Raw genomic sequence first — 26,907 nt, 5'->3', positions numbered from 1 at the left:
AACAACCAAAAAAAACCCCCCACCTCAACAACAACAAAAAAATCTCATTTCAGAAAGCCGGTTGGGGCTGTTAGCAGATAAACATGCACTTTCCTGTCATCATTTGCCAAATTGAAGCTGTTAAATCAGGGAAGGAATAGTCAAGGACATCGTAAACCTTTCCAAGCCTGCTTACATAACAAACAAAGCCTTTATTCCAAGTATGAAGAATTACGTGTTCAATCACAATATAATAACCTTAACCTTGCCCTGTAGCTTGTTATTTTTATGTAGATTTTATTATCCAATATCAGCAGTTAATTATTATCACCTGAGGGCCTTTGTTAAAGAGGCAATCCTGCTTGCTGATACATTTATTTCCTGAAAACATTTAGGGGCACAGGATTTGAAGTTTCTCTTTTTCCAGTATAGTGCTGCAAGCACCCTGTGGGGACTGAATCCAGCACCTCCCCAAGGCAGTGGCAAAGGGGCTGCTGACAGCATTGCGGCACTCAGAGCCGGGTACCACTTCTTTGGCAAACACAGCCTGCCTAATTTTTGAGGACATTTATAGCCTGAAAAGTTTGATGCCTTCAGATGCCTTTTTTTTCCAGATGCCTTTTTTTTTTTTTTCAATTTCCCTGCAAAGAAGGGACAAATGGAGAAAAGCCCAAATAAATACTGAAGAGCAGCCCATGGCCATAGCTGGGGGCCATGATGCTGCATCCCCAGGTGGTGTGCGCTATGCTGGGAGCAAGAGCAACCACAGCACTGGCGGGACCAGGACCCAGAGCCAAGAGGCTGAGGTGACCAGCCAGGTGCTGCACAGCGTCTCCTGCAAGTCCCTGCCAGGGAAATGCAACATGCTAAACCCAGTCTTCTTTCCAGATCTCTTCTAGTCACGGCTTGTCAGCCTCCTGCTCATGAATATCCTGTAATCCTGTTCTCTTGCACACCTGCTTTTCCAACGCCTCTGCTCTTCTGCTGGGTGTGTCCTAGACTTTCAGAAAAGTGTCTCCTATGAAGCCTTCCTCTTGTTCTTGTTTCTAGTGGGAGGCAGTTTGTTTTTTTAAAAATAATTCCCGTTTCTCTGTGCCTTTGAGGGTCTGCTACTTCTGCTTAGTTTCGGTAGATCTGCTGCTCCTTATTATCTGCTCCAGTGCAATCAAAGAGAACCTTTTAAAATTTCATTCCCACCCCCTTCCCCTGAGGCAAAGAAATCATTTAGGCCTGCAGCAATATTAAAGTTCATCTGTCACTCCCTTTCCACTCTTATCTATCAATGACCGTAATCCCTCTGGGCTCTATATGTTTGCCAAGAACATATTTAGGGAGTCTGTTATTTGTCCTTCCTTCTTTCGCAGGCTTAACTCCATTTTAGCATCAGAATTCCTTGTCATGCAGCTGTTCAGCTGTTGGCTTGCTTTCTCTCCACCCTCCTTCTCAGAAAAGTCTCAAAGCCAGAGGAACAGATAACAGAGGGGTAGGGAGGAGTATACAATTCATAGAATAGTTTTGGTTGGAAAAGACCTTTAAGATGGTCAAATCCAGTCACTAACCTAACAATGCCAAACCCACCACTAAACCATGTCCCTAAGCACTTCAGCTACGGAGGTGGGAGAGAGAAACACCTGCTTGGGGTGAGAGCTCTGACCAAGCCAGGTCACATTTTTCCAGTCGGCTTCAATGGGCTTTGGCCACTCACTTGGTATTTATCTCTAAGCTGTTTCTACACAGGGAATGGTCTTGACTGAGATGCCCTGAGACCTTCCCCTGCAGACGAACCTCTTCACATTCCTCCACACCGCTTCAGGCAGGGTGGGAAAGTGCTTCCCTTTGATTACCTAAATTTCCATATCCCATCTCATTAATTTGACAAATTTTTGCCACCTGTCAAAAACAGGAAATTGGATTTGACCTAGATTATGATCTCTAAAAATAATTATTGGTCGTGAGCACTCCCATCTCTTTGTAATCTGAGTATTCATTATCGTCTTGATTAATTCTGATGACAGGATGGCATAGGATACCCGGGAGACACAAGACTTCCTCATTTATCTAATCCTTAGGTTAAGTGTGAATACCTTCAGATAAGAAAAAATGTATAGTACTTGCCCTGCTGCCATCAAACACTTTTGTGCTTAATATAATCTTTCAGCAAAGTGATGCTATTGAAACAAACCCCAGGCCTTTGTGTAGACATGAAATGATTTATTTTCATCTGTAAATAAAGAGATTGCACTTAAACTGTAAACTATGATGTTAAAAAACTGGAGCAAATGAAACAAAAAATACCTTTTAAAAGGTTTGAAAAACCAGATGGGTGACTGGAAAACAACTACAAACGGCATTCAAGATATTTATCTGCAAGCTAATGGTATCCCAGTTTTACTAACAACATTCAATGGTAGCCCCCTAGACAGATGAAAAATCTTAATTCACAAAAAATCAGCAAATAATCCAGGACATGACTCTAAGTAGGCAAATAAGGATGAAACAATATTTGAAGAGCCATTACCTACACATAATTCTTGGGTTTATATTATCACATTATACCTCATATAGGGATCTGAAAGGGTTATCCTCACCTTCTAGGGCCTGGAAGAGTTCTAGTCATGTGATCTCTTTAGAAAGGTCATTTATACATTTGTCTTTAAAAAAATCAGATTTGTGTTATTGATTGCTAGATTGCAAAGGAGTGAATAGAATTCCCCTGTCATTTCAACCTTTTCTCCTCATCTTCTTCCTTCCTTTCGTTACAAATATTTCCAATACATGTGAAGTCTCTTAACTGCTCTCAGGGCTCTCTGCTCCCCTTTGCCCTTTCCTGACATTTCTGGAAGTAGCAGGTTATGGGCGGCAGGAGTCACTGGGCCAGGGGCTGCGCTCTCTATGTCCAATGTGACTCACAGGCTGAGCACCCTGGCTTTGCTTGCATTCATACAAATTTATAGGAAAAAATGTGATCCTCAGTACTGGCACAACATCCACCCCAGCCATGTTAGGGCAGAAGCATAGAAACTTCTGAAATTCTCTGGGCACAGCCAAACCTTTCTCTACTCTCTCTGTTTCCCAGCTGTTTTGAAAAAGCCTGGTTTTCTCCCTGGCCTTTGGTTTAACGTGCCAAGGTGCCCAATGTCTCCACACATCCGCTGACACCCAGACCATTGGCAGATGAGGTAGGGGAGAATACTCGCCCCTCTGCCTCCAAGACAAGTCTCAGTTCTCCCACTTGTCACTGACAAAGTAACTCAATGTTACTGATGAGGCAGGGGTTGGCTAAGTTTACCCTGTTCGTTTTGCACTCTTTGTCTTCGTCATTTCATGCCAAAGGCTCCAGATGGTGCCTGTACCATTGTGTATTGCATTTATTCTGTGAGCAGAGCCCAGGGTCGCCTGAGTCCATACGAACACCAATCCTCGTTGTCTAATTAAGAGGACCTGCGGCTATTCCTTGTCCTTTATATCCAGAACAGTGACTTAGCAAATGAGAGTGTAATTATCATGATATTTACATCATATCCCATTATGAAGCCCATCGACCAGATCTGCACATTCATAGCACTGATGCTTACTGGAGTTTATCCTTTGTAACTGCAAAATATATCCCATTACATTATACCCTAAGATTAGTAAGGTGGAAAGAAAAAAAAGGATTGATATGCAGAGAAGGCCATTATTGTGCATATTGGGCACATCCTCCGCTAGTATAAATCAACATGGCTCCACTGATGTCAACAGAATGACAGTCTGCATAAGCCACAAACCCAGCCCACTACATTTGCTCACACGCATTAGGATCGTCTTTTGAGTCGTGCGTGGAGATTCTCATACTTTTCACCTGTCTTTATAAGCTCAGTATTTCTCTGGAGAGCTCAGCCCTTCTCTCCTCAGTAGCTCTGATTGCCCTCTTGGCTATGTGGGGCTTCTCCAGGCTCCAGTTCAGGTATCTGTGTTCTCCTTCCACTTGTACTCTTCTGTTGCCTTTTCTGTCTCCTTTAGTGCCTGTTTGCTTAACATTTGAACCTCTCTCATTAAAAACTGGCCCTTAATGGAAAGAGATGAGCAGGCCTGGGCAAGTAAGACTTTATATATCTCTGTGCTGCTGCCTGCTAATGCAAAGTTTGCTTGGTGTGGATATAAACAGACTTAAACAGCTTTCCTGTAGCCTAGCATACTATAGTTCTTGTAAGAGTGAAGCAGCACAAGCAGGGGTGCAAATTATCTTCATGTGGAGGCTGAGATTTATAATTCTGTAGGGACTAAGAATAAAAACATAAATGCACTTTCATTCCAATGTGTCTTTATTCACTTGATTTAAAGCTATAGCAAGCCAAAGCGACCTTAAATCATCCAGGGCTTATACCATTAAAAAGTCACATGTATGATGTTCATCTTCATATGTTTTAGTGGCTTTCCAAATAGGTGTTCATTGGGGACCGTCAGCTTCATGAGAGCCTGAGGGTAGGAGGATATGGACTAGAAACCTTCCTTTAAGCTCCAAGATAAGTCTGAGTACTTGAATGCTAAGGAAAAAAAATCAACTCTATTTACTAAATCCTGATTTTATCCTCTGGTCTTTGCCTTCAGTGTCAAACTCCTTTGTTCAGTGCTGAAGCGCTTTCCCTCCAGGTGGGAGGGTGCTGTCTTCTTGAGCCAAGATCCCCGCTGCTTGCAGATCAGACAGCAGGGGCAGCTCGGTTTAAGAGCCTGGCAGCTGGCACATTTTTCCTTCCCCAGCAGGAACCTGAGGGTTTCATGTTTTTTAACGTAATTCGCCAGCTGGGATCATGTCTCCCTATAAGCAGTCAGATTGGAAACTGCTCCAAGTCCCCTTCTCTCCCTACCCCACCATCTCAGGCTGATACTGGCACAAATATCTAACACCCAACGTTGCGGTAGGGCTGCAGTACTGCTGCACATTCACAAAGCAAGCAAACTGCTACATGCTATTGTAATCAACTGTTGTGGGCTTTTTTTTTTGTACTGATAGCCTCAAGCCCTTCACCAGAACAACAAGACATGGCTCGTCCATCAAGCAAGAATCCTTTGACCTGGACGGTGGATGACGTGGTTTGGTTTGTGAAGGATGCAGACCCCCACGCTTTAGGTCCTCACGTGGAGCTCTTCAGGAAACACGTATGTAAAAGACTGCCCTTACTGCTTCTGGGTAATTTGAGCCAAGTGCATGGGCAATCCCAAGAGATAGCCAGCACATGTCACACACCCCCACTCTCAGTTACCTTAAACCATTACAAGCAAGGTTGAAGATAAGGCTCTGCCAGATGTTCAGCACCACTGTGGGGTTTGGGCTGAAGAAGTGGTCACTTATCATTTGAGAAAGTGGTCAAATATTGGAACAGGCTTCCTGGAGACGTGATTGATGCTCTGAGCCTGTCGGTGTTTTAGAGGCATTTGGACAATGCCCTTAACATGCATTAACTTTTGGTCAGCCCTGGATTGGTCAGGTAGGTGGACTAGATGATCACTGTAAGTCCCTTCCAACTGAAATTATGCTATTCTATTCTATTCTAGTTATCCTTCAATGGGGAGACCCTAACAATGTCTTTAGAAAGTGCTTACTATTTGTTTCCCAACTATTACACCAGAGTAAATTGTTTCTGTGCCCAGCCTAAGAGAAAATGCTGAGGATCTGGTACTCATTTTTCATTGTCAAATTGGCACAAAAAAGCCTTGTCTCAATGACAACTTTTTCCCAGGATACCTATGATTCTTCTCTGAAGAGCATTTTTTTACGTGTCTCTAGATGTTTAGCAGGAGAAAGTCAAAACAGCTGAGCTTTTAATCTTTTTCCCCTCAGTATTTTGTAACTACATAACCAAATTTAACAGACCTGCTGACTCACTGGAGAATACGGTAGTTGTTTTTGCCAGGCAATCTCCAGTGGTGGAAGTTATATTATCCTTAGTTAGTAAAGGGGAAGACTGTAAATATGCATCTGATCTGGAGTTGCCTTTTCTCTTGCTGTGTATGGAGTTGGCACCAGTGCATCTAATAGCATCCTCAGCCTCCTCCACCTCTCCTTGATCAGTTCAGTCTGGCTATGAAAATGGCTTTTACCCAAAACCGACTCACTTGTGTTCAGCTGGAGATCAAAGCTTTGGATTTCAGTGTCTGAATGTAGGTGTAAATGAGAAGAGCTCTCCAGCCCTGAGTCCTGAACAGCACCTCAGGTTGCAAAGCCAGTGAGAGGATTTGATCACCAGGTCCCACTCCTTGCCCATATGCCAAGAGGGACATACGGAAGCATGGGGCTGGGACAAGAGCTGAGAGTCACAGCTGATGGACTTTCCAGCTACAGCCTGGATGCAGGATTTCCAGATAACTGAGGTGGCTGTGGAGCAGATGAAAATGAAAATGAGGATAAACAAAAGCCGTGATGTCTGCTCACCCTAGGCCGGTATAGAGGCCATCTGCCATTTTGCAGACAGGATGGTGGGATGAAAACAGAGCAGGCATAGCGATGCTTGGGCCAAATCTGCAATTACAGGGCAGGTGCCAGCCTGTTCTCCCTGCCTTCTGCAGAGAAATCAGATCTGCCTTATAAGCTGATAATTAAAATGTGGCCTATGCTGGCCATGTGTGTAGCAAGGCATATAAACCAGCCATCTTCATATTTAAAAGAACTTGCTTTAGCGAGAGTTTTTGAGATTATCAGGAGCTGTGCAAAGAGAAAACTCTTCAGGCAAGAGAGAATTGCCACGGCCTGAAGCATACAGGTGCATTCCAAAGAAAAGAAACATTTAAAGTTCATCTTGAAAATATAGCCAGTGCAAAAGCACCATTTTAGTCTAGTTTTCACTTGTAGCAAAGGGTGGCATGATGTGCTTTTACCTAGCAACGGGACAGTGATATGCTCCAGGCAGTCACAGGCCAGCTGGTCTGGAGGATGCCACAAAACTACAACTGCTCTGTGACCAAAGAGATCAAGCTAAACTGCCACTAAACGCTGTCCCTGTCATCCTTTGTTGAACACCTAGCACTTATGTGCTCTATTTGTCATTAGTTTCCTTGTATAATATGCCATAGGTGTGAGAACCTGGGTAAGATTATCACACAACTCAATTCAATTACGCCTTTGAGTAAAATATATGTCCCTCCAATTTTTCAGCCTTCAGATCTCATCTGGATTAGCACAGAGACCTCAGTAGTGAGAGGCAAGTGATTAGTCCATTAACCTTAGCCATATCTCCCTGTATGTTCAATCTTTCTATGAAGCCGTGCATAATTTACTTAGAAGCACTTACTGTCATTGACAAGGCCCAGCTGTCACCTGAAATGGTTTCATTGGCAACCAGCACATCTGAGCTATGACACTGGGAGCGAGCAGGTGGCAGGTCAATCAGAAAGAAAAGGCAAGGGGAGGTATCCTGCATGTGGGTAGTGGGCTTTCCCACTGGCAGATTATGCCATTTTGGAGTTGACCTCCGTCCCCAGAGCTGGCTTTCCCAGCATGCAGTAAAGGAGCTGCAGCCCACATCCTTCACTGCTGCAACAGGCATTGCAGGATGACCTGGCTCTGTGTCTTCTCTTCCCACCAGGAACAGAAGCTTTTCTTGCCACAACATCCAAAGAGCTCTGTGACAGGTAGCTCCTGACAATGTCCACCAAAGACCATGAAACTGTCTACTACCTTCCCTCTGCTCTTTCCTGTTCCCTTGTCAGGGCTGTGTGGCAAGCAGAGATGAACCTATAGCTGACAGACCTTTTGGCCTCATGTAAAGTTGCCATTGGCCTGGCAAGGACCTTCTAGAGGTACTGCCTGAGAGCCCCGTGCACTGTTCTCTCAGCAAGAAAGTCTTGGTTGAAAGACAAGGTGAAGGATATCGGGAAAAGAATTACATGGGAAATTAGCAGGCAGCAAACTCAAACTGGAAGGTTTGAAACAATGTTATGGTCTGACAGTTTAAGTATGGCCAGTGATTGGCAAATGCATGTATGGAGACGAAAGACTTTTAGTTTAACATAATTAATCCAATTTATTCAAATAGCAGCCTATCTCTTCCAATGCTAGACATCAGACTTGTGAGAATATATCTTTCCCTAGACCTCCATTTTGAGTGTTTAAGTACTGACCATTGAGCTGACACTCACTGCACTCCTGTCACAGGGGGTGGTCCTACCAAGGCTGCGTCTGGTAAGTTCACTGTCAGGTTGGTTGGTGTCTGTTCATGACATTGCAGAATACAAAAAATAGGAGGTGGAGATATAGATATATAGATACAGATATATATATATCTCTGAAGCAGGATATAGATCCTGAAGTCTTTGTTTTTTTTCACTCAGAATAAGATGGTTAAACACCCATGAAGACGAGGACTTGTGTCTTTCTCATTAAATGCTCATCCTGGGGCACATGCACCTTCGGGTGCAATTCCTGTTTGCATGGCACAGGTTTTGTTTAGGGACTACTTTCCTTTTTGAACAGTATCATCAGAGTAAGCGCTGCAAGAAGCCAGCACAAACACAGTAATACTCATTCTTGCAGGTGGAAGCTGTACATTTGTACCCCACCCACCTATTTGTATCCACTTTGCAGCTCATACATTTGCTGCTCCCATCCCCTCAAAGGAACGTGGTAATGCTTTCCTGCAGTATTCTAGCTTGCAATGGGATAGATTATATGTGAAATGAACAAGTTACACCAATGGCACTGAATTTTTGCAGCTCCAGATTGGGTTCAAGATCTTTTAGAGGGACTGCAGCAGGCTTGGGGTCCATTCCATAGAATTCTTTTTTTAAAAGGACTGACACAGTAGTACAGTAGAGAAGTCAAGTCAAAAATCTGCACAGGGATGTGGCTAATATGGGATATTTAATTGGATACGAATGCTGCCCCTGGCATACTCTTGTCATGGAGTTTAATTTTGACCCCTACTCAGTAATAAGAAAGGAAATAATAAAATGCTGAACTCAGCATTTAGAGATAGCTGCCTCCACACCAAACCCCTGACAGTGTTTTTAGCCTATGGCATCACAGCTCCGGGAGCCTGTCTTACTTTCTTATGCAAATATTAATTACATGTAATACTGATCCTTACTTTCCCTTGGCTTCCTTAAAATAATGGTAAGGAGGAGGGTGAAAAGAGTTTCTATTATGGAAAGAGTGGGGGTTGCAAAATGAAGAGCATTAATTGATTGAGTTAATCAGAAAGTGACCTTAACTGCTCATCAGCTAAATCACCTTCTGAATGGAACAATAATGATCAGGGCAAATTAAGATCCACAGTATTGCTTAATTAGGATGGTAATGGATCACTGAGGAAAGATCTGACCATCAAAATCATGGAATACAACACATACAGCATTAGAGTGCATTTGTGTGTATGTATGCACACACCCATAGCATTAGTTACATTTTAGCTCTGATGCTCCTTAGTGTGTAATTGTGGTGGAGACTGTGGGGAGGAGTAGTGTATTTTAGCAGATCCAGTAATATAGTCAGGAAAAAAAGAGACAAGCTTAGAATAGAAAGAAGGACAGTTGAAAGCTTCTATGTTTTACAGTCCATAGTAAAACAAACCGTTTCTCTCTGCACACAAGCTACTTTGTGCTCAGCACAGCACTTTGTAATTTCAAAAGGTTTTCAAGCCAACAGGTCTGGAATAAACAACCAAAGTTGCTGGCAATTTCCTACACATATGCGATGTTTACATTAAATTTGATCAAATGTTATTAATAAATGCAATGAAATAAGCGAGCTAGTAGCATCTTCAATTTCAGAAAAAGAAATGTGTATCACTGGATATGAGTGTACTGGAGATGAGTGAAATATGCAGATAGGGAGAGACAAAGCTGGAATTACGATTCAGAGGTGCTCCATTAGCCGTCCATGAGGCCACATCACCCTCTTGCTCTGCCACTTGCTCCTTCCTCTCAAGGCTGATGGGCTTTTCTAAGAATTGAGCCTAGAACATCCCTGATTTTTTAAATAATCTGCATGTTTTAATTGCAAAATAATTGAAAACCCAGGTAAACCTTGAAGAACAAAACTTACTATTTGATTGACCCCCTCCTTTAGAGTTTCCTTCTGACATACCTCACATTTCAATTTTTTAAATGAAATTTCAAAATCCATGACATTTCAACTAACTCTACTCTGAAAGATACACTATTTCTGATTCATCTTGTGCAATGTGTCAGGGTGAAGCACTGGAAAGGGGTTAACACATTTTGATTCCCCTTCTCTCTTTTGAAACCAGGAGATCGATGGCAATGCTTTGCTGCTGCTGAAAAGTGATATGATCATGAAATACCTGGGGCTAAAACTGGGACCTGCGCTGAAACTGTGTTACCACATTGATAAGCTCAAGCAAACCAAGTTCTAACAATTTCTTCAACAACAATGGAAACTGACCTAAATCTAGATGGAAAATGAAAGGTAACACATTGCCTTACAGAAATGCATTCATTTGCAGATTGATTTTCCTTCTTTTTTTTGTTTTTTTAAACAAAGACTTTGTCTTTTTTAACATTTGTGAATCATCACCTTTTTTTTAAAAATCCAATGGGGTCTTTCAGGCTGCATTATGGTAATGAGTTGCCAAAAAAGATACAATTATTTTGTACCATTATCATTATCATGATTACAGTGAGTCCTATTTTTGTAAGCAGAAGTAGGAAATCAAAACCAAACAGAGCTACGGCATGTGCTGAGGACTGCTGGAAGACTAACAGAGTGTTCCTCACTTGCCACGGGTCCACCTTGAAGGAGTAACTGTTGACCTGCATTGTCTGGGCTCCAGCTCAACCACTGATACTCAAGGGCAGAAAACACGTGGCATTTGGTCACCTCTTGTCTGATGGGAATTGCCGCATGTCTTTGCACTATCTGGAAAACTTGAATTCTTCAGTTTAAAAAAAAAAAAAGAAAATAAAAAGAACTAAGAAACTTTTATTTAAAAAAACAAAAAATGGGGTGGGGAAAGTGGGGTTTTTTGCAGCTAAAGTACTTTTTTCCACTAGAGGGAGCAGCCCTAACATACTTGAGGCTGGAGCTCTGATGCTATGGTGCTTTCTGTCTGACGAGCTTTGACCATCACCACTCTGCTATCGAGCACATCTATAACCATCAACAAGGAATCGCAGGCTCCCAGCAGGATAAGCCCGTCTACGTTTACAGATAATTAATTCAAGAAAAGCCCAAATGCAGAGAGTGTTTGTGACAGGATGTTTCCCTTTACGCCGAAGAGGGGGTGGATGGCTCCCACGGTGTCTGGTGCGCTCAGCTGTCGTCTCCCTTCCCTGAGCAGTTTCTGTCTGGCATACAGTTTGTGGTGCTCGAAGAAAAAGCCAAATGTCTGGTTTTGGTTTTGTTTGCATTTTTAAAAAAGCAAAGGAGTGCGGAAGAAGCATTTCCCAGGTGGAACAGGCAATTCTGGGCATATCTCTGCACTTTGCAATGATGGTCAGGTCCGGGGTAGGTGCTGTAGGGTGGTTTCTATTGCACTGCAGCTTTCAGCCCATGGTACAGATATGCAGAGATTTCTGTCTTGAGTGGATTAAAAATGATGGTTTTCTGCCTCACACAAATCCTAAAGGTGTTCATTCACATTCCACATACCTAGGTGGGAGAAGACAGGTCTCAGGCTGAGGAGGCAATTTGTAGCATGGATATGCCTTCATTGTCGTCTTTTGCAAAGGAGGATGATGAAGGGCTATATCTGTACATTTTAAACCCTTAGTGCGTGACAAGGAGTGATAGCAAGAGTTTGTAAGTAACACAAATTACTTTAGAGGTATCCTAAACAGAACTGAGAAATGGGATCCAGATAATATCCAAGACATCATACTGTATGACTCTGTTTATTTAGAACAGAATATTACCAAAAATACCTCATGGAATAAAATTGAACTTGATGCATGTTGTTAGACTAGAACTCCCACAAAAAGATACTGGTTCAATACCTAATCCTGAAAATCCTTAACAATATGAGAAACCATATCCCACAAGAATTTCGCTAAACTCTTGGGGACTTCTGCCCCAAATTAAACAACTTGTCTGTGTAAATTGGCAGGATTGGACATTCACGGGATCAACCAGCTTTCAACAAACTCTATATGCATGCTGAAACACCTTCAATAGGAGTAGCTGAACCAGTGTGTTAAATGAAAAGTCATATCCTATCCAGTGATGTAATGTACTGAACCCTAAACATGTCAATGCTTGGAAAGTAACATCCACCCACGTCACTTTGTTTCCACGGCACAGAGAGTGGAAATCTGTTCAGCCGTCCAGCTGGTTGAAGCAGAGGTGACTTTACATCTACACCAAAACTGTGCAGTTCATTTTTCACTCTTACATCTTTTAACAAATGAATCTTCTCCCCAGAAAGATCCCCAAATGTAAAAAGTCTTGATGTATTAGTAAAGTCACATTCAGAGAGTCCTCCAACAATGTTTCCTCCTCACCATAATTTTGAACTTGGTTAATCTATCTTTTTCCAAAAGATGAGTTTAATCCCTTCAGTTAGAAACCTGCCTGGCTGTAGTATATCCGTAGTCAGAGCTAGTTAGAATTTATCAGATGGCTTCAATGTTGGAAAATCCCACTTTGTCAAAATCAAAACTCTTCATAAAAGCATGTCATTTTCTAATGTAAAATTCTATTTAACTTAAACTACAGCTTTTGGTAATGTCAAAACATCGTTTTGACATTTTAGAAATGGAACATTTCTGTTCCAAGAAGACTTTTGCATTTTATTGTATTTTCCTGGAGAATCTGTAACCTCACATGTTGTTCTGAGAGTGGAAAAAAAAAAGCCTTCACAACTACAGCCTTTCTTTGGCAAGAATCCTTCACATTCAGCTCTGAGTCCCACCCCTTCCCTCCACCTGCTTTACTCTGGACATTACAGTTGATAACACCAGCTCAGTATTTATGGACTCGATGGTGACAATGGTATATGTGAAATCAATGTGCTGAAATAGTTTTCCTGTGTGTATCTGATGTATACAGTCAGTGGTGCTATCTCATTTGATATGACACTTGTAGGTATGACAGGACTGTCCAGACCATGATATTTAATGTTCTGATTTTTATAGGGGTGGCAGTTAGTGGATTCGGTTTACATTTAAGTAACACTTAGAACAAAAACTGCTCACTGCATGTTTGTTTGGTTTGGTAGGGATTTTTTTTCCACTGAAAGGCAATTAGGAGGCAAACATCACTGCGGTAATGTTGCAATTACAACTAGTTTTTCTCTTTCAAGTCTTATCGGTGAGGGTAGTTAAGGAGCTGTGGTGTGCCAGGGGTGTCAGGCCATTTCTTCAGAACAAGCACTGAAGAGGCAGAATAGACATGTCAGCCACTTCTCCATTAGCTGCTGCTGTAGACATTGCTCCTGCAAATCACTTTGCTTGCTATTTCATTTATAGCTCTGCCTTCAGCCAACCCAGTTGTGTCTTTGAACTGTTCCCAACAGGTGGGTGGATGTGCATATCCTTAAAGGTAGTTTAATACTTTAGGCAGTTTCAATACTTTGCAAGAACTCATATATATATATATACATATATATATATATATATATATATAAACAAGCTGGCAAAATTTAAGGATGTGGGGAGAGTTCTTCCCTTGCTCAAATGCTGGTTAGAGAGCATTAGGAGCATAGAGCCAGTGGCCCAAGCACATCATCTTCTTGTATCTTGTGTGGCCAATCAGCTCATCCTCCTCTGCAACACAGGCCAGACATGTCACTGTCGCACCCACCTGCTGTCATGGCCTTTTCTCTTGCATCCACAATACCTTCTTCCTTAGCCAGACCTAACTGAAATGCCTCTGGGAATGCCTCCACCTCTCTGAGCCTATTTCTTGCCTGGCAGGCTGAGGAGTGTGGCAGCCTTTGCAGCGTTAGCAGCTTCGCTCAGTGTGATTCATGCAGGCAGGCACCCTTGGGACTGGTGTGCATAGCATAACTCTGGGCTGGTATCGCTGAGTTTCTATTGGTTGTCAGCAGTCTTCAGTGAGTTACACTTCATTCTTTCCTAAAGAAAGGATGGCTGTGAGAGATTAGGTAGAACATTATTTGCAAAACCAGCAATAATCAACAAAACAATACGGAAATGACTAATGAAGCTTTGAGATCTTTGTTTGGATTAGTGACAGGAGTATAAACCATCCTTCCGCTAAGCCAGTGCATCTCAGGCAAGGCAGGACCAAAGGACAGCGGAAGAGTAGGTGTACAGTTTTAGACAGGTAGCCCCTCCAAAGCCTGTCCCCAATTCGCACTGCCACAAATAGCCTTTTCTCTCACGCTGGCACAGCCACATCATGGCCCTTTCCTGTACACAAGGTGCAGCTCCCTCCTTTTACCTGCTGCTGAGGGGCTAAGCAAGCTCAGGGAAGGATTTGTGAGTTCTTACCTCTCTAAAACATACCATAAAACTTTCACTTGGTTAGTTAGTGCCTTCTTTTTTTCACCCCCTCCTCCTCTCTCTCTCTTTTTCTTTAAAATGGCTTCTACTTGGAAAAAGACATCAGGAGGAGGAACTCCCAGGCCCCTCCAGGAACTCATGGGTGATTCCCCCAGCTCACCCTGTGGAGGAGCATCTCAGGATGCAACTGGTCCTGCCTTGGCACCAGGGAGAGAGGCAAGAATTAAATACCTCCCTTCTATAAATTACAATTAAATGCTATTTGGGCACTCCCGCTCTCTGAACTGCAGCCTCCCTTGCTCAGCTTTTCCTCACGTGTCAAGGAGGGAGGAAGAGGAGGTGCCTGAATGGGCTGCCTGCTGCTGGCTGGTGCAGTGGGCAGCAGGTACGGCAGGACCAAAACCAGCTGCTACCCCTGATTTGACACTGGCTCGGTTGGAGAGATGTGTCATGACCAGGGTTTCAGTGCAGGGGATTTTGCTGTCAGTTTTTCATGGGTTGCAGTTCAGTGTTTCAGCCTGCACATTCAATCTGTTGCTGGGAGGATTTTGTCTCCAAATCCACCCTCTTGAGCTTGTGTTAGGGGATTGCTCTTCTGGTGCGGGCTGCTTCCACATCAATAGGCTTGGGATTGCTAGGGAAATAAGCCATAATAACCACTTTGGGGGCAAAAAATCAGGGAAATGTCAGGTCAGCAAGAACCTCCTTCCCTTTCCAAGCACTTCTGTGTGCAGAATCTTACTGCGGCAGCTCCAGAACAGGGCCTGCACACCATTGGCCCCACAGCTGGTAATTGTGTCACATGGAGCCATCCGGATTTTCCTTTTCTCACCAAGAAATATGGTCCCAAATTCGCACACCTTCACCAGAGAAGGCAGGCAAGTAGCTGCACACATTGCCTCTGATGCCTTGCAATAGTTGCATGCTGCTCTCTAATCCATGTTCCCTTCATGGACAATTGGAAACCGATTCCCTTAGAAACCTAAAATTCTGCTTGAAAAAGAACTGCTTTTATTCACTGCCATGAGTTAAATATTATGGAAACATGTCTGCTAACAATTTGCTTTGTGTAATTTGTACTAATGCTAACAAGCAACAGCTGCAATGCTTCCTGTTATAAATTCTTTTGTGGTTGCAGCGGTATTATCACATCTGTACTTCACAAATCTGATAGACTCTCATACAGCTCGCTCATTCTGGCCCTGGCTTCAGCAAATCCCCCTGCCTCAGGAGTACAGCTGTACAAAAAAGAACTCACAGCCTCTGTCTTTCTTCTCTCCCTTTGCCTCCGCTCCCCACCAGGTGCCTGGAGCTAGAAGGGTGTGTGGGGATGTGGTAGCCCCGAGGTCAGCTGATGCGTGTGTGCTGTGGGTGGAGGGGATTGCTCCTGGCAGAGACATCGCTTGCCCGGACAGGTTTATTGCAGTTCAAGCAGACAGGTTTTGGTCAGAGGCTAAGTGTGGGAGAAATGTAATTTATTAAAAAAAAAAAAAAAGGAAAAATATGAGTGTGCAATACACTGTCACCATAAGACTTAAGCTGAAACCCAAAAATCTTTCAACTGTAATCTGGAGAAAAATGTTTGCCTCACTCAAGACTCTAAATAAAGCATGTTAAGCCAAACCCAGGTCCCACTGAGGTCCATGTAAGTTTTTCTATTGAATACATAAGACCAAGGCTTGGCTTGTAAACCAGGTCAAGCTTCTGCCACGTCCCATAGTAACTAGAGCCTAACAAGCTATTTCATCCTCCCTTACAAAGCATGGAGACAGCCGTCGCTGGCCAGCCCCCTCACCCCTGCTCCCAGGAGAGCTGTGAGCTTCCTGGTAGAGAGCTCTTACAGCTGCTCCTCTACCTGATCCTGACACCTTCCCCAGTCAGCTTGGTGTTTTAGCCATGAGTTTCATGGAGGGTGGTTTGGGTTTTCCACTTCACAGCCAACCGCTCGCTGAGGATTTCAGCTGTGCCACTAGGCAGAAACTCGCCCTGATTTGAACATGACTTCACCGGGAGATTTACACATCTTCCTGAGGCGAAGCCCAAGCTGGAATTCAAAAGTAAAACTTTTCAAAATCAGTCCCAGTGACCCACAAATTTTGGCTCCTTCAGCATCCATGGCACTTCATCATACTTCAAACAGTTGAGTCTCTTGGTAGTGCCATAATCGTACAGGAATAGCTCACAGGACTTCAGAAAAGACTCCACCTCTGACTATAGAGTCTTGCTCCTCTTGGTCTATGGGCAGCAGCCAAAAAGCAGCATTTGAGGCTGGACAGGAGAATTTGTGTGTGTGTCTGTGTGTGTGTATGTGTGTGTGTGTGTTGCTCAGAGGCTTGCACAGACAGGCTGTGAAGTGAGTGAAATAAGAGCAAGGCAGATCAGCTAGGAAGGAAGACCTTTGAAAATGGACAAGTCCCAGGCTTGACTGGGGTTCCCGTGGAGTTTGTGCCCTGTCTCCAGTTTTGTACTGAGTTTTCCCTGCATACAGCATTGTGTCTTTATTACCCAGAATTTTCCCTTGACGTTATATAAAACTGGGATCACATTGCTCTTTTGTACACAAAATACAGGCAAATAATTTCCTATTGCTACAGATTTCTAAAAGAGCAGGGAGTGGGAAAAAAACCTGAGGTCCAAGTGGTACAGGCATGAGGACATTTCTGACTGGAGCAGTTTCACAGCTTTCAGTGTCTTTCAGTTGAAACATAGGAAAAGGGGAGAAAAGAGGGTTTTGAATTTCAGTGAATTCAAGCCAATGAAAGACTAGTGATTAATTATATCCCTCACTTTGATGGTTTCCTGATCTGTAATGGGTTTTATGGCCCTGAGCACTTGCTGCAACGGCAGCATTGTGAATTGATCCATGTGTCCAGGTTCCCCTGGAACCAAATGACTATCTCTAAAACCTATTTGTCTTCTTCATGACTTTTCTAATGTGCTATGGCATCCAGAAGGCTTCTGCCCAGCTTGGTAAGAGTCAGTATTTAAAGAAATACATCTTCTCATCTTCTGTTTTCTTCTTCTTAGGCTCCAAAAACTTCAGAAAGCAGCTACAGCCATAGCTGTGTAGCAGGTCGACATACGTCCGCTTTTCATTTTATGCCTCTCAGAAACCTAGTAGTGAAAGAAAGTCTCTTGCTTACCCAGTCTACTCTCTTACACAAGGCCAACCTAATTCCCAGTCTTCCATTGACCCTCCTGTAAATTTAGTAAGGCTATTTCACATTTTTACCTGTGTAAATGAGATCAGTACCTGATCTACCCTCTGACAATACTAACATTCAAATACAAGCTTGTTTGACTGCTGTTATCAGAACTCACTGTCGTTATTTGTGTCACAACAAGACATAGAGATTGTGTCTGGTGCTGTGCAGGCATACTACAGGACACTCAGCCTGCCCTAGAGAGTTGACAACTTCATGAGGCAAAAGAGATAACCTACGGAGAAGAGTTTCCTAGAGGCAGTTTTCTTTCCCTGTTGCTGATAAATGCTGAAAGCAGAGAAGCTGATGGCACGTGAAGGGAAAATAGCAGAACACAGAGAAAAACAAAACAAAACTTCATGAAGATGAACTGTATTGCCTCCTTCCCAACATTGTTAACCCTGATCTTTGGTGAAGAGAGGAGTTTGAGCCCGGACTCCCTGTTTTGAATCTTGTGCCTTACCCGCAAGACCATCTGCTCTCACTGCATTCCAGCATTTCTCCCTGTGCTGTCCACATCTGACTTACTCCTCACACAGCCCTTACCTACATTTTCCGTATGCCCATGAAAAATGGCACCAAATGGGCCTTTAAAGGTCAGTTACTCTTTCACTCAGCCCTCATTCTTCTCCACCTTAGTCTTCCTTAGTAAGTACCTGAGATGCTCTGGCATTCTTATGATACTTTCCATGAACTTAAACTGTGAAATGCTTTGATTCTTAGTGATCATGTGTGCATTCCTGTGTGACCTGATATTGGTGGACCTACTTTGGCAGGGGGTTGGACTGAGATGATCTCCAAAGGTCCCTTCCAACACCTACCATTCTGTGATTCTGTGATTGCTCTTCTATGTAGTCTTTTCCCCTAGAACTTCCTAACCCTCTCCATTCCTATCCTCTCCATTGTAGTTGCTTTGAGTTTTTCCCTTCTGTTCTTTTCTTACAGCATCTCTTCATTTCCTTCCTTCCCATCTTTCAGTGACCATGAATGTGTCTCCTTCGCCCTTGCTGCTACTCCTCTAACTTTGGTCTCTTCTCTTTCTCTTCTATTTCTCTCTATTTCTCCTCTCTCTTTCTCTATAGTTTTCTGCAACCCTCCTTTTTTTTTTTATTTCATTTCCATCAAGTGCCCTTCACAGGAGAGTCTAGTACCAGTTCTGCTGCGACAAAGACTACTAAGCGCTGACATCTTTGAATTAGGTTGTCTGTATTATTTTGAAACACTCTATCTCGTATTAAAAAACCCCTTTCACTGCTTTCATTCACCAGCATGAAAGGCACTTTCTGAGGATGGCTTTTAACTAGTTGGCTGATGACTGTGTATAATAAATACCTCATTAAAGGCTCAGCACTTTTATGCAGAGCGAGTGCAGTTTTCCCCCTTTACCTTCCATCTTTTCCCATACTGCTTGTTGCTAGCCAAATTGCTCAGATTCATATTGGTTTGAGCGGTCCCAGTTATGCTGCTCATGGGGATGACCCCTTGGCTCTGTTGTTTTTGGCTATGTGGACCAGGCTTGGGCCTGTGAATGACAAAGGTGTGGGTGCCATTAGGCAGGTTAGGTAGGTGTGGGCAGCAATGCTTGCTGAGCACAGAGCCACTAGTATCACTGAAAGAAGAGGTGCCCATTGCCAACGAAAAGGACAACAGGAGATAGGAAAGAGCCATCTGGCTGGAGGAAGAAGAGAAGAGAAGCATTGCAAGATTTGCAGCATCCTTCATACTAAAATACCTGCAATAGCACAGTGCAGATTCACATACAGATGCACAAGTGTGAGTTTAGAGTAGAGGCTGTAGCTTCTGTGAGGCTGCTACGTACCTCTACCAATGGGAATGAAATCAGATTTTGGCTCTGAGTCTCCGTTTCCAAACAGCACGAAGGATGAAAGCAGAACGGTTTCTATCCAGCTGGAAAGGGGCAGCCTTAAATCAGGACACAAAATAGTGCAAGTCCTGCTCACACCTTTTTATTTTTTTCTGTTTAAAAGCTGCTCTGAGCTCTCCTCCAGCTCCTCAGCATCAGTTTCCAAGGCCAGTGAAGCATGTATAGGGCTTTTTCCAAGTATGTGCAGCTATCAGTTTTTGTATTGCTAATGGGACTCAAAGTGGGCTAGCTTTGATTTTTAATGTTCTGTAATTTGCTGGGTAAGCCTCAGTTTCTGCAGCAGCTGTATAAGTAAGGGCTGCTTTCATCACATCTTGCAGATATTCTACAATCTTGGACTTTTTAACATATCTGCTATGTATTTCTCTTGCCTTCTTTGAAAGGTGAATGACAAATCTTTCCCAGTACGGCACAACTTTAGGAACAGACACTTTGTAAGGCACGTCAGATGTCATGTGACTGTACAGTTTTGGTTTTTTCTTTTCAGGCATATAAAAAATGTGCCAGAGAAAAAAAGAAAACCTAACTGAACATACATTCCATTTGATTGCAATCCAGAGTTCAGAATCACGCTGTCTTGAATTCAGTCACTCCCAAAGTTATTCTAGCCTGTACCACTATCGATACATGCAACATCTCCACATCTCACATCATTAGAAAAATGCATTTGTGACTGCTCTCCTCCAGACCCCACAGGAATTTACAGAGACCTGTCCAGCACACAGCACAGGTCTCTCCTCTGTGACTGCTCTCGAAACAGAGAAACAGCTCATGCCCACTGGCTCACGAGGCTTCCTTCACCTGCTGGTGTGTATATTAAAAGCAGAATGTAAATAATGATGTTTCCTTTTTAATAAAAATCTGCTGTCGTTATGGGATTATGGGCTTGAGAGATGCTGACTTCAGTCTTAGGTCTTGTGACTCAATGTGAGGTGTATTTAAGGCTGACAGATTGTCACACTTTTTTTCACTGTTCTGCCTGTTTTTACTCCAGCCAACTCTGCCTGGTGTCACCGGGCTCCTACTCTCTTTGTGATGGCCAAAGGCAGTTGGGTTTATTTCGCTGGCAGTATAATGTTGCTCGCAGCAGCCCCTGGGCTGCAGCACAGAGTAATGCTGCCTGAGTGCCTCCTTGGAAAGAAAAGACAGTGTCAGCTCCCCTCAGTCCACCCACCACCATCCTTTTACCGTGCCTCCTGCCCTATCCCCAAGGTATAGCACCACTCAACCTTTCAGAGTGTTTCAATCACGTCCTGCTGTGTAAACCTGCCTAGGCTGCTGCTTTTCTGATGCTGATAAAAATCTAGACCATCCCCACCAGCATTGGTGAGGGAGCACCAATGTCACACTCGCTGCTGAGAGAACAATCAGGATTCTTGTACTCATCTTACATATCAGATATTCTTAGCATCATTTTGATTTGCTTTCTTTCATTGAGAGAGGAACAAAAAAAAAAGCATCTTACCCTGTGACCACCTCAAGGTCCCAATGCAGCAATGAAGACCTGTGCCATTTGATGCCAAGCCTGCACCTCTGTGTCACTGCCATGAGCCTGGAGTTCTGTCTCAAGTGAACTGCTGGACATGCTTTTCTAAACCTAAGTAATTTCTAAGTCAATAAAACCTGAGTAATTCTTTCACTAGATGTTCATTCTGCTGTCCCTTCATTTTACTTAGCATCATATTTTAACATTATTTAATTTTTCTGTTATTGTCAGGAGGCAATAAACAATTTGGGTTGCTTAGATGCCTGCATAGGTTTAAATGCCCACGATTTTTCTTAGTGCAAGTCCCCTCTGTTTTTGACCAAGAATTCTTACTGAAGATGACATACAGGATATATTATTAATTTTTCCAGGATTACCACATGATGCTAACAATAATCAGGAAAAAGACACCTGTCCCTTAATTCCCACATATTGAAAAAGCAAAGCAAACCCTTTAATACTTCGCCGTTTCTCAGCTATCAAAACCTCCTCTAATAATTCAGCTCCAGCAGTGAATATTGCATTATATTGAACAGTTTCATATTCACTTTGTGAATATGCAAACAAAGGAGAGCTGAGGTAATGTGGAACTTACTGGTGAGAATAACACTTTAATAAAATGCCCAGAGTCCCAGGAGCAGCAGGATTAGGACAAACAGCATGTTAGTGCTGCTCTCACCCTGCCTCAAAGGGTTTTGTTGAAGTGATTTGTCTTCAGCTGTGGAGGAGTGTGCCTTTCTACATGTATGTACACACAGGTGTGATACACATACACAGATACGCAGCTGCCCACCATATGTACATCTCATACCCATTCATGCACCCAGGCACGATAATAATGGTCGATTTAGCATGTTCTGTATGGGTGGGTCCAATATATTCATTCTTAATATGTACAGTGTTTCAGTACATATGCAACCATTTAATAAATGTAGTGTCAAACTGTGATTCCTTTTTTATTTCTCCAGACATTGTTCTTTATTATTTGTAATTTAGTCCTTCCAGTGGATTCCCTGTCACTATTTGGAGGCATGTTTTAATGTGTAGCTGTATATTGATTGTTCCGTGTGCTGTATGCTACTGTTTGCATCTTAATTAAGCTGAGTTTTATTGGTCTAAATGGTCATGAATTTTATACAACAGATTTTTGCTTGGGTTTCACAATTCGATGCAGTATGTTTAAGAATGTAGTATGGAGGGGGATCAGCTGTGATAAAGTAACAAGGTCCTGAACCTTCAGATTTATGTTTCATAGAAAATTCCAATACTTTCTTTTACTATTGCAAAATTATTTCTGTATTTTTTAATAAAGAATTGGATCTACTTGGTTCTATGTATGTTTTATCTAATAAACTGTATTTTTTAAATAAGGGTCTGGTCTCAGTGTTTACACAACCACAGTGTTCTTGGACACACAGAGCATTTCTACCTACCAAATCCCCTGTGGCTGAGCCTATCGCTCTGTTAACCCCAAAACTGCCTCCTATCCTGCTCGGTGTTGTGCTGATTTCACATTTTTATCCATGCTATGCAAATAAGAGATGGATACTGAGGTGTCAGCCTGTTGATAAATCCCCACTGCAATACATTAAAATCGATGCTCAAACCGCAGGGCAAGCGATTTCTTTGGTTCTCCACTGAATTAAGGCTCAGATGACAATTTGAAGCCAGAGTACAACTCACAGGCAGACTCCTAATCCCTCAGGCTGCATCTGCATGGGAAGAACCCGTTCTCATTTATGCTGATATAACTCTGAAGTGGCTCAGCTGAAGACATTACTGCTACTCTGGATTTACACTAGGGAGAAAACAAGAGTAAAATTTGTCCCAAGACTGTAATATTTCAAGGTCAATCTGCCCACTTTACACACCAGCAGCTAGTAGAATACTTTACCACTGTCTCAATAAAAAGTCTGAAAAAGAGTAAAAAAAAAACTCAGCTCAACAACCATTAAAAAAACTTCACCTAGAAAATAAGAAACGCTTTTTATGGTATGTAGAGTCAGTTCTAGCTCTCTAGGAAATATTTTGCATTGAATGATTCCCCTCTTTTTGCCCCTTAATTACACTTTCCTCTATGATGCTACCAACACTACAGTGTGATGAAGTTTCCCCTGAAGTCAATTTGCCATCCATGTTACTGAAAGTGAGAAAAGGCCCCAAGGTATTAGTCTTAGGGTCCTATCTCCTTATTGCTCTCTGAGATTGGACAGAAATCAGCTGCAAAAGCTATGTTACAGAAAAGCTAGATGAACATATCCAAGGGACTCTACTAAATAAAAGTGGGTTCAAGTCATTCCTGGATTTCATTGATTCTGGCCCTGCTTTATGAATCCTGAATTTAAGACAGACTTTAAAAAAAACGGTTCAATGCTGTTTCTTCTTATGTTATTCCTCCCCATGCTAAGAACAAAACTGAAGACTTGTGAGATATGTAGCAGTACAGCTGCTGTTCACCCCCAGTTGTGGTTTGTCACTGGCACCTCCATTCAAGGGAGAGGAGAAAGAGCAGGAAAGTACATGTCACAGTGCTAAGTGGCCAAAGGCCTTGGCAGAGTGGGTATGAGGCCCTGGGCCAACTCCTGCTGATCACCACAGGGTCCTCTCCCTTGGCATGGGAGCTCACATTCCCACCAGGTCACAGGGTTAGGACCCAGTTCATATAACAAGCCTGACCTCAGCCACATACCTCCATTCTGCCCCCAAAACAATCAGCTGCAACTTTTTTGGGTCTTCTGTCTATAGGAGAGCTCTGCTTTTTTTTCGTTCACCAGACAGTTCTTTTATCTCCAGACTTTAAAGGCAGAAGGAAATTTTCCTTCAGACTGAATATATTTAGAAGCTGTCTGAAGTCATTTAGAGCCTGGTTTCTGAGGTGAGGCAATTTAACTTCATCGTTGGTTTATGTGTCTGCAAAGTGCTCTGTTGCCTCGGTTTGAAGCTCAGACTCCATCTGTAATAAATACTGGAGGGAGGGAGAAAGCTCCTTCCTTTGATTATAAGAAGTCTATGGAGTAGACTGGACTTCAGGAAGCCAGCATTGATCTTAAGATCACTGAATAACACAGGCCATGCAGCAGTTTCATTTACTATTCTGTCTAAAGATCCCAGTTGGGGCTCACGTCCCAGCTCTGTGAGAAATCACACAAGAAAATAAGACATCAGCATTCCTGCCTTGCACAGCTCACAGACCAGGATTTACATCTCAGGTGATGGATGAATATATATATATGTATATACACACACACACACACACACACACATATACACATACAGACACATATGCATAAAAATATATACAAGCATATATATAAATAGAGAGAGAAACTGGTTCCAAGAGAAGCAGTGAGTCATTTGCTGATACAGCTGTCTACTTCTCGCACGTCTGTAAGGAGCCTATAGTCCAAGAGCCGGGATGTGGCAGGTGATGAAGTTTTACACAGGTTCCTTCAGCGAATGTTTATTTGGCGTTATCAGACAAAAGGGGAGTGGAATACGTCAGGGGCATTTCAGCCTTTTCAGATCTCTGAGGAAAGCCTGCCCAGCTTTGCCAAGGTCACTTACATCAAACTTGAAAGTATCTTAATTTGCCTGTATTTTGAGGGAAACTGGTTCAAGATTATGTCCAGGTAAGATGAGTTATTAAGCTGGAGGAAGCTAATGGGGTGCTTTCCATACCCCCAACTCACTCTGCAAAGCCAGGAGAAGGATCAGAGAGCTGTAGTATAGCAGAGATTTACTTTGGAGGTGACAATGTGCACATTTCCAAGCCTGCAAATAATTCCAAGATCTGTCTGTGCGAGAGCTCTTGGGGAAAAAAATCCAACCTCAATTCATGTCCTGGCAATGAGGCTGGTTCTAATGAACACATCTATCTGCCAATGCCATCTTGATTGCACACATGCCACCAATAGCTGAGCAGGACTTTCCTTCCCAGCTGTGTATAGACCACTGTGACATCTGGCACAGAAGCTAAGGGGAAGAACATACATATCCCTTGTAGACTTGTTCGGTGCCCTGTTAGTGCCAAGAGAGCATGAAGGACAAAGATGCATCTTTAGCAGGGATGGAGAGCTGGTTCTGAGGGGACAGGGTAGTAGGAAAGTGGACAAAAGCCTGGAAATAAACAAGATTGAAAGCTGGTGGAAGGCCAATGGTATTGCTTGAGACTAGGAGAAAATAGAAGAGATGGGAATTGTAGGCAAAAAGAGAAAACACTGAAAAGAGGAAAAAAGAGAGAAGGAGCTGTGGAACAAATTGGTGTATGAACAAGGGGCAAGAGAGAGGAGATCATGATGGTCTGTGAGAGCATAAGATGTTGAGGCTAGGAGCTGGGGTAAAGCACATTCTCTGAACCTGGCAATGACCAGGCAGAGACTGGGATTCACTGCAGGGACCTGAAGCATGGGGAAAGACCTGCGGTCTGCAGCGGTCGCTGTGGCATGGGCTCCCCCTGCTAGCACTTCAGAGGTAGCTACAGGAGGGACCAGAGCTCTGTCACCCTACCAACACGCACTCCCTGTGCCCCTGTGCCAGCCACTGCCACCCCAGTGGGACTGGGGGCTAGGATCACAGGTAGCACTCAGGCACTGCAGGTAGCTCCTGGGTGCTGCAGGTAGCCCTGAGGCACTGTGGTGCACCTCCAGCCCCTCCTACTCTCTCTCCAGCAGCCCTTTTCCCAGCACTTCGCAGAACTTAAGACTCATCTCCCCATTGCTGATCTTTCCATTTCTCTCTCATGTTCATTTTTATCCCTCTGGCTTTTCAAACTGATGGGAGATCTTTGTTAAAAAATAAGTCGTCTTTTAAAGTACTGTTACTTCTCTCCTTGAACTTTTCCCTGTGAATGACTTGACATTAAGCTGATAGTTGCTCTTAACTAATTGTTAACCTATTAGTTGAGACCATAAAAATTATTGAAAGGCCAAGGCTAAAGCTGTTTAAATGAGAAATATTTCTACAGAACTCCCCCGAGATGAAATAAAAAAGCTCCTGCCGACAGAGCGGCTGCCAGTTTCAGACTAACGGGTTTGAAGATGATGTTTTCCTAACAGCAGTTAATCAGTAAATTCCCATTACTAATAAGGCCATCACTCTTGGCTGAAGCCGCAAATTACATGTTATGTTTCTCAGTGCTGAAGATAAAGTGTTCTTTAAATTTTGCATCTGCAAATGTAATGTTTAGTAGAAAACGCCATCAGGAAAAACAAGAGGAAAATTGAAAAAGTGTCACATACATTCAGCATCAATTTGCCTCTCTGTCACTAAAATCACATATCTTTTTTGTTCCAGTATTTATTACCACCTTGAAATTTGTGCTCAGGAGGGGAACAGAAACCTAGAGGGCTGAGTTTTCACAAAATCACAGAATGGTCAGGGCTGGAAGGGACCTCTAGAGATCACCCAGTCCAACCCCTCTGCTCAAGCAGATTCACCTCAGTCAGGTCACACAGGAACACCTCTGGGCAGGTTTTGAAAACCTCCTGAGAAGGAGACTCCATAACCTGCCCTGGGCAGCCTGGACTGGGGCTCCCTCACCCTCACAGGAAGTAAATTTTTTTCTCGTGTTTAAGTGGAACTTTTTGCGTAGCAGCTTCTTTCCATTACCCCTTGTCCTGTCACTAGACACTACAGAAAAAAGTGCCTCTCCACTCTCTTGACATACACCTTTTAAGGACTTGTGTTATTGAGATTCCTCCTCAGTCTCCTCTTCTCCAGGCTGAACAGCCCCAGATCCTGTAGTCTTTCCTCATAAGGAAGATGCTCCAGTCCCTTGATCATCTTGGTGGCCCTGTGCTGGACTACCTCCAGAAGTTCCCTGTCCCTCTTGAGCTGGGGAGCCCAGAAATGGACACAGGACTCCAGATGAGGCCCCACTAGGGTAGAATAGAGGGGGAGGAGAACCTCCCTCATCTTGCTGGCCACACTATTCTTGATGCATCCCAGGATGCCATTGG

General features: G+C 43.2%; 1 protein-coding gene across 1 annotated transcript in view; it reads left to right on the top strand.

The window, feature by feature from the left end:
• The window catches only part of SCML4 (Scm polycomb group protein like 4), a 46,431-nt gene extending 36,103 nt beyond the window's left edge, over positions 1 to 10,328 (top strand). Inside the window, exons 6-7 of the mRNA XM_061990964.1 lie at positions 4,973 to 5,118; positions 10,203 to 10,328. Of these exons, the coding sequence (XP_061846948.1) occupies positions 4,973 to 5,118; positions 10,203 to 10,328 (272 nt within the window). The remainder of the gene's footprint in view (positions 1 to 4,972; positions 5,119 to 10,202) is intronic.
• The last annotated feature ends 16,579 nt before the right edge of the window (positions 10,329 to 26,907 follow it).

The sequence above is a fragment of the Colius striatus genome, chromosome 2 (assembly GCF_028858725.1).
Source record: "Colius striatus isolate bColStr4 chromosome 2, bColStr4.1.hap1, whole genome shotgun sequence".
Classification (NCBI taxonomy): Eukaryota; Metazoa; Chordata; class Aves; order Coliiformes; family Coliidae; genus Colius; species Colius striatus.
Note: the sequence above shows the minus strand (reverse complement) of the source record. Positions and strands in the feature narration are given on the sequence as shown.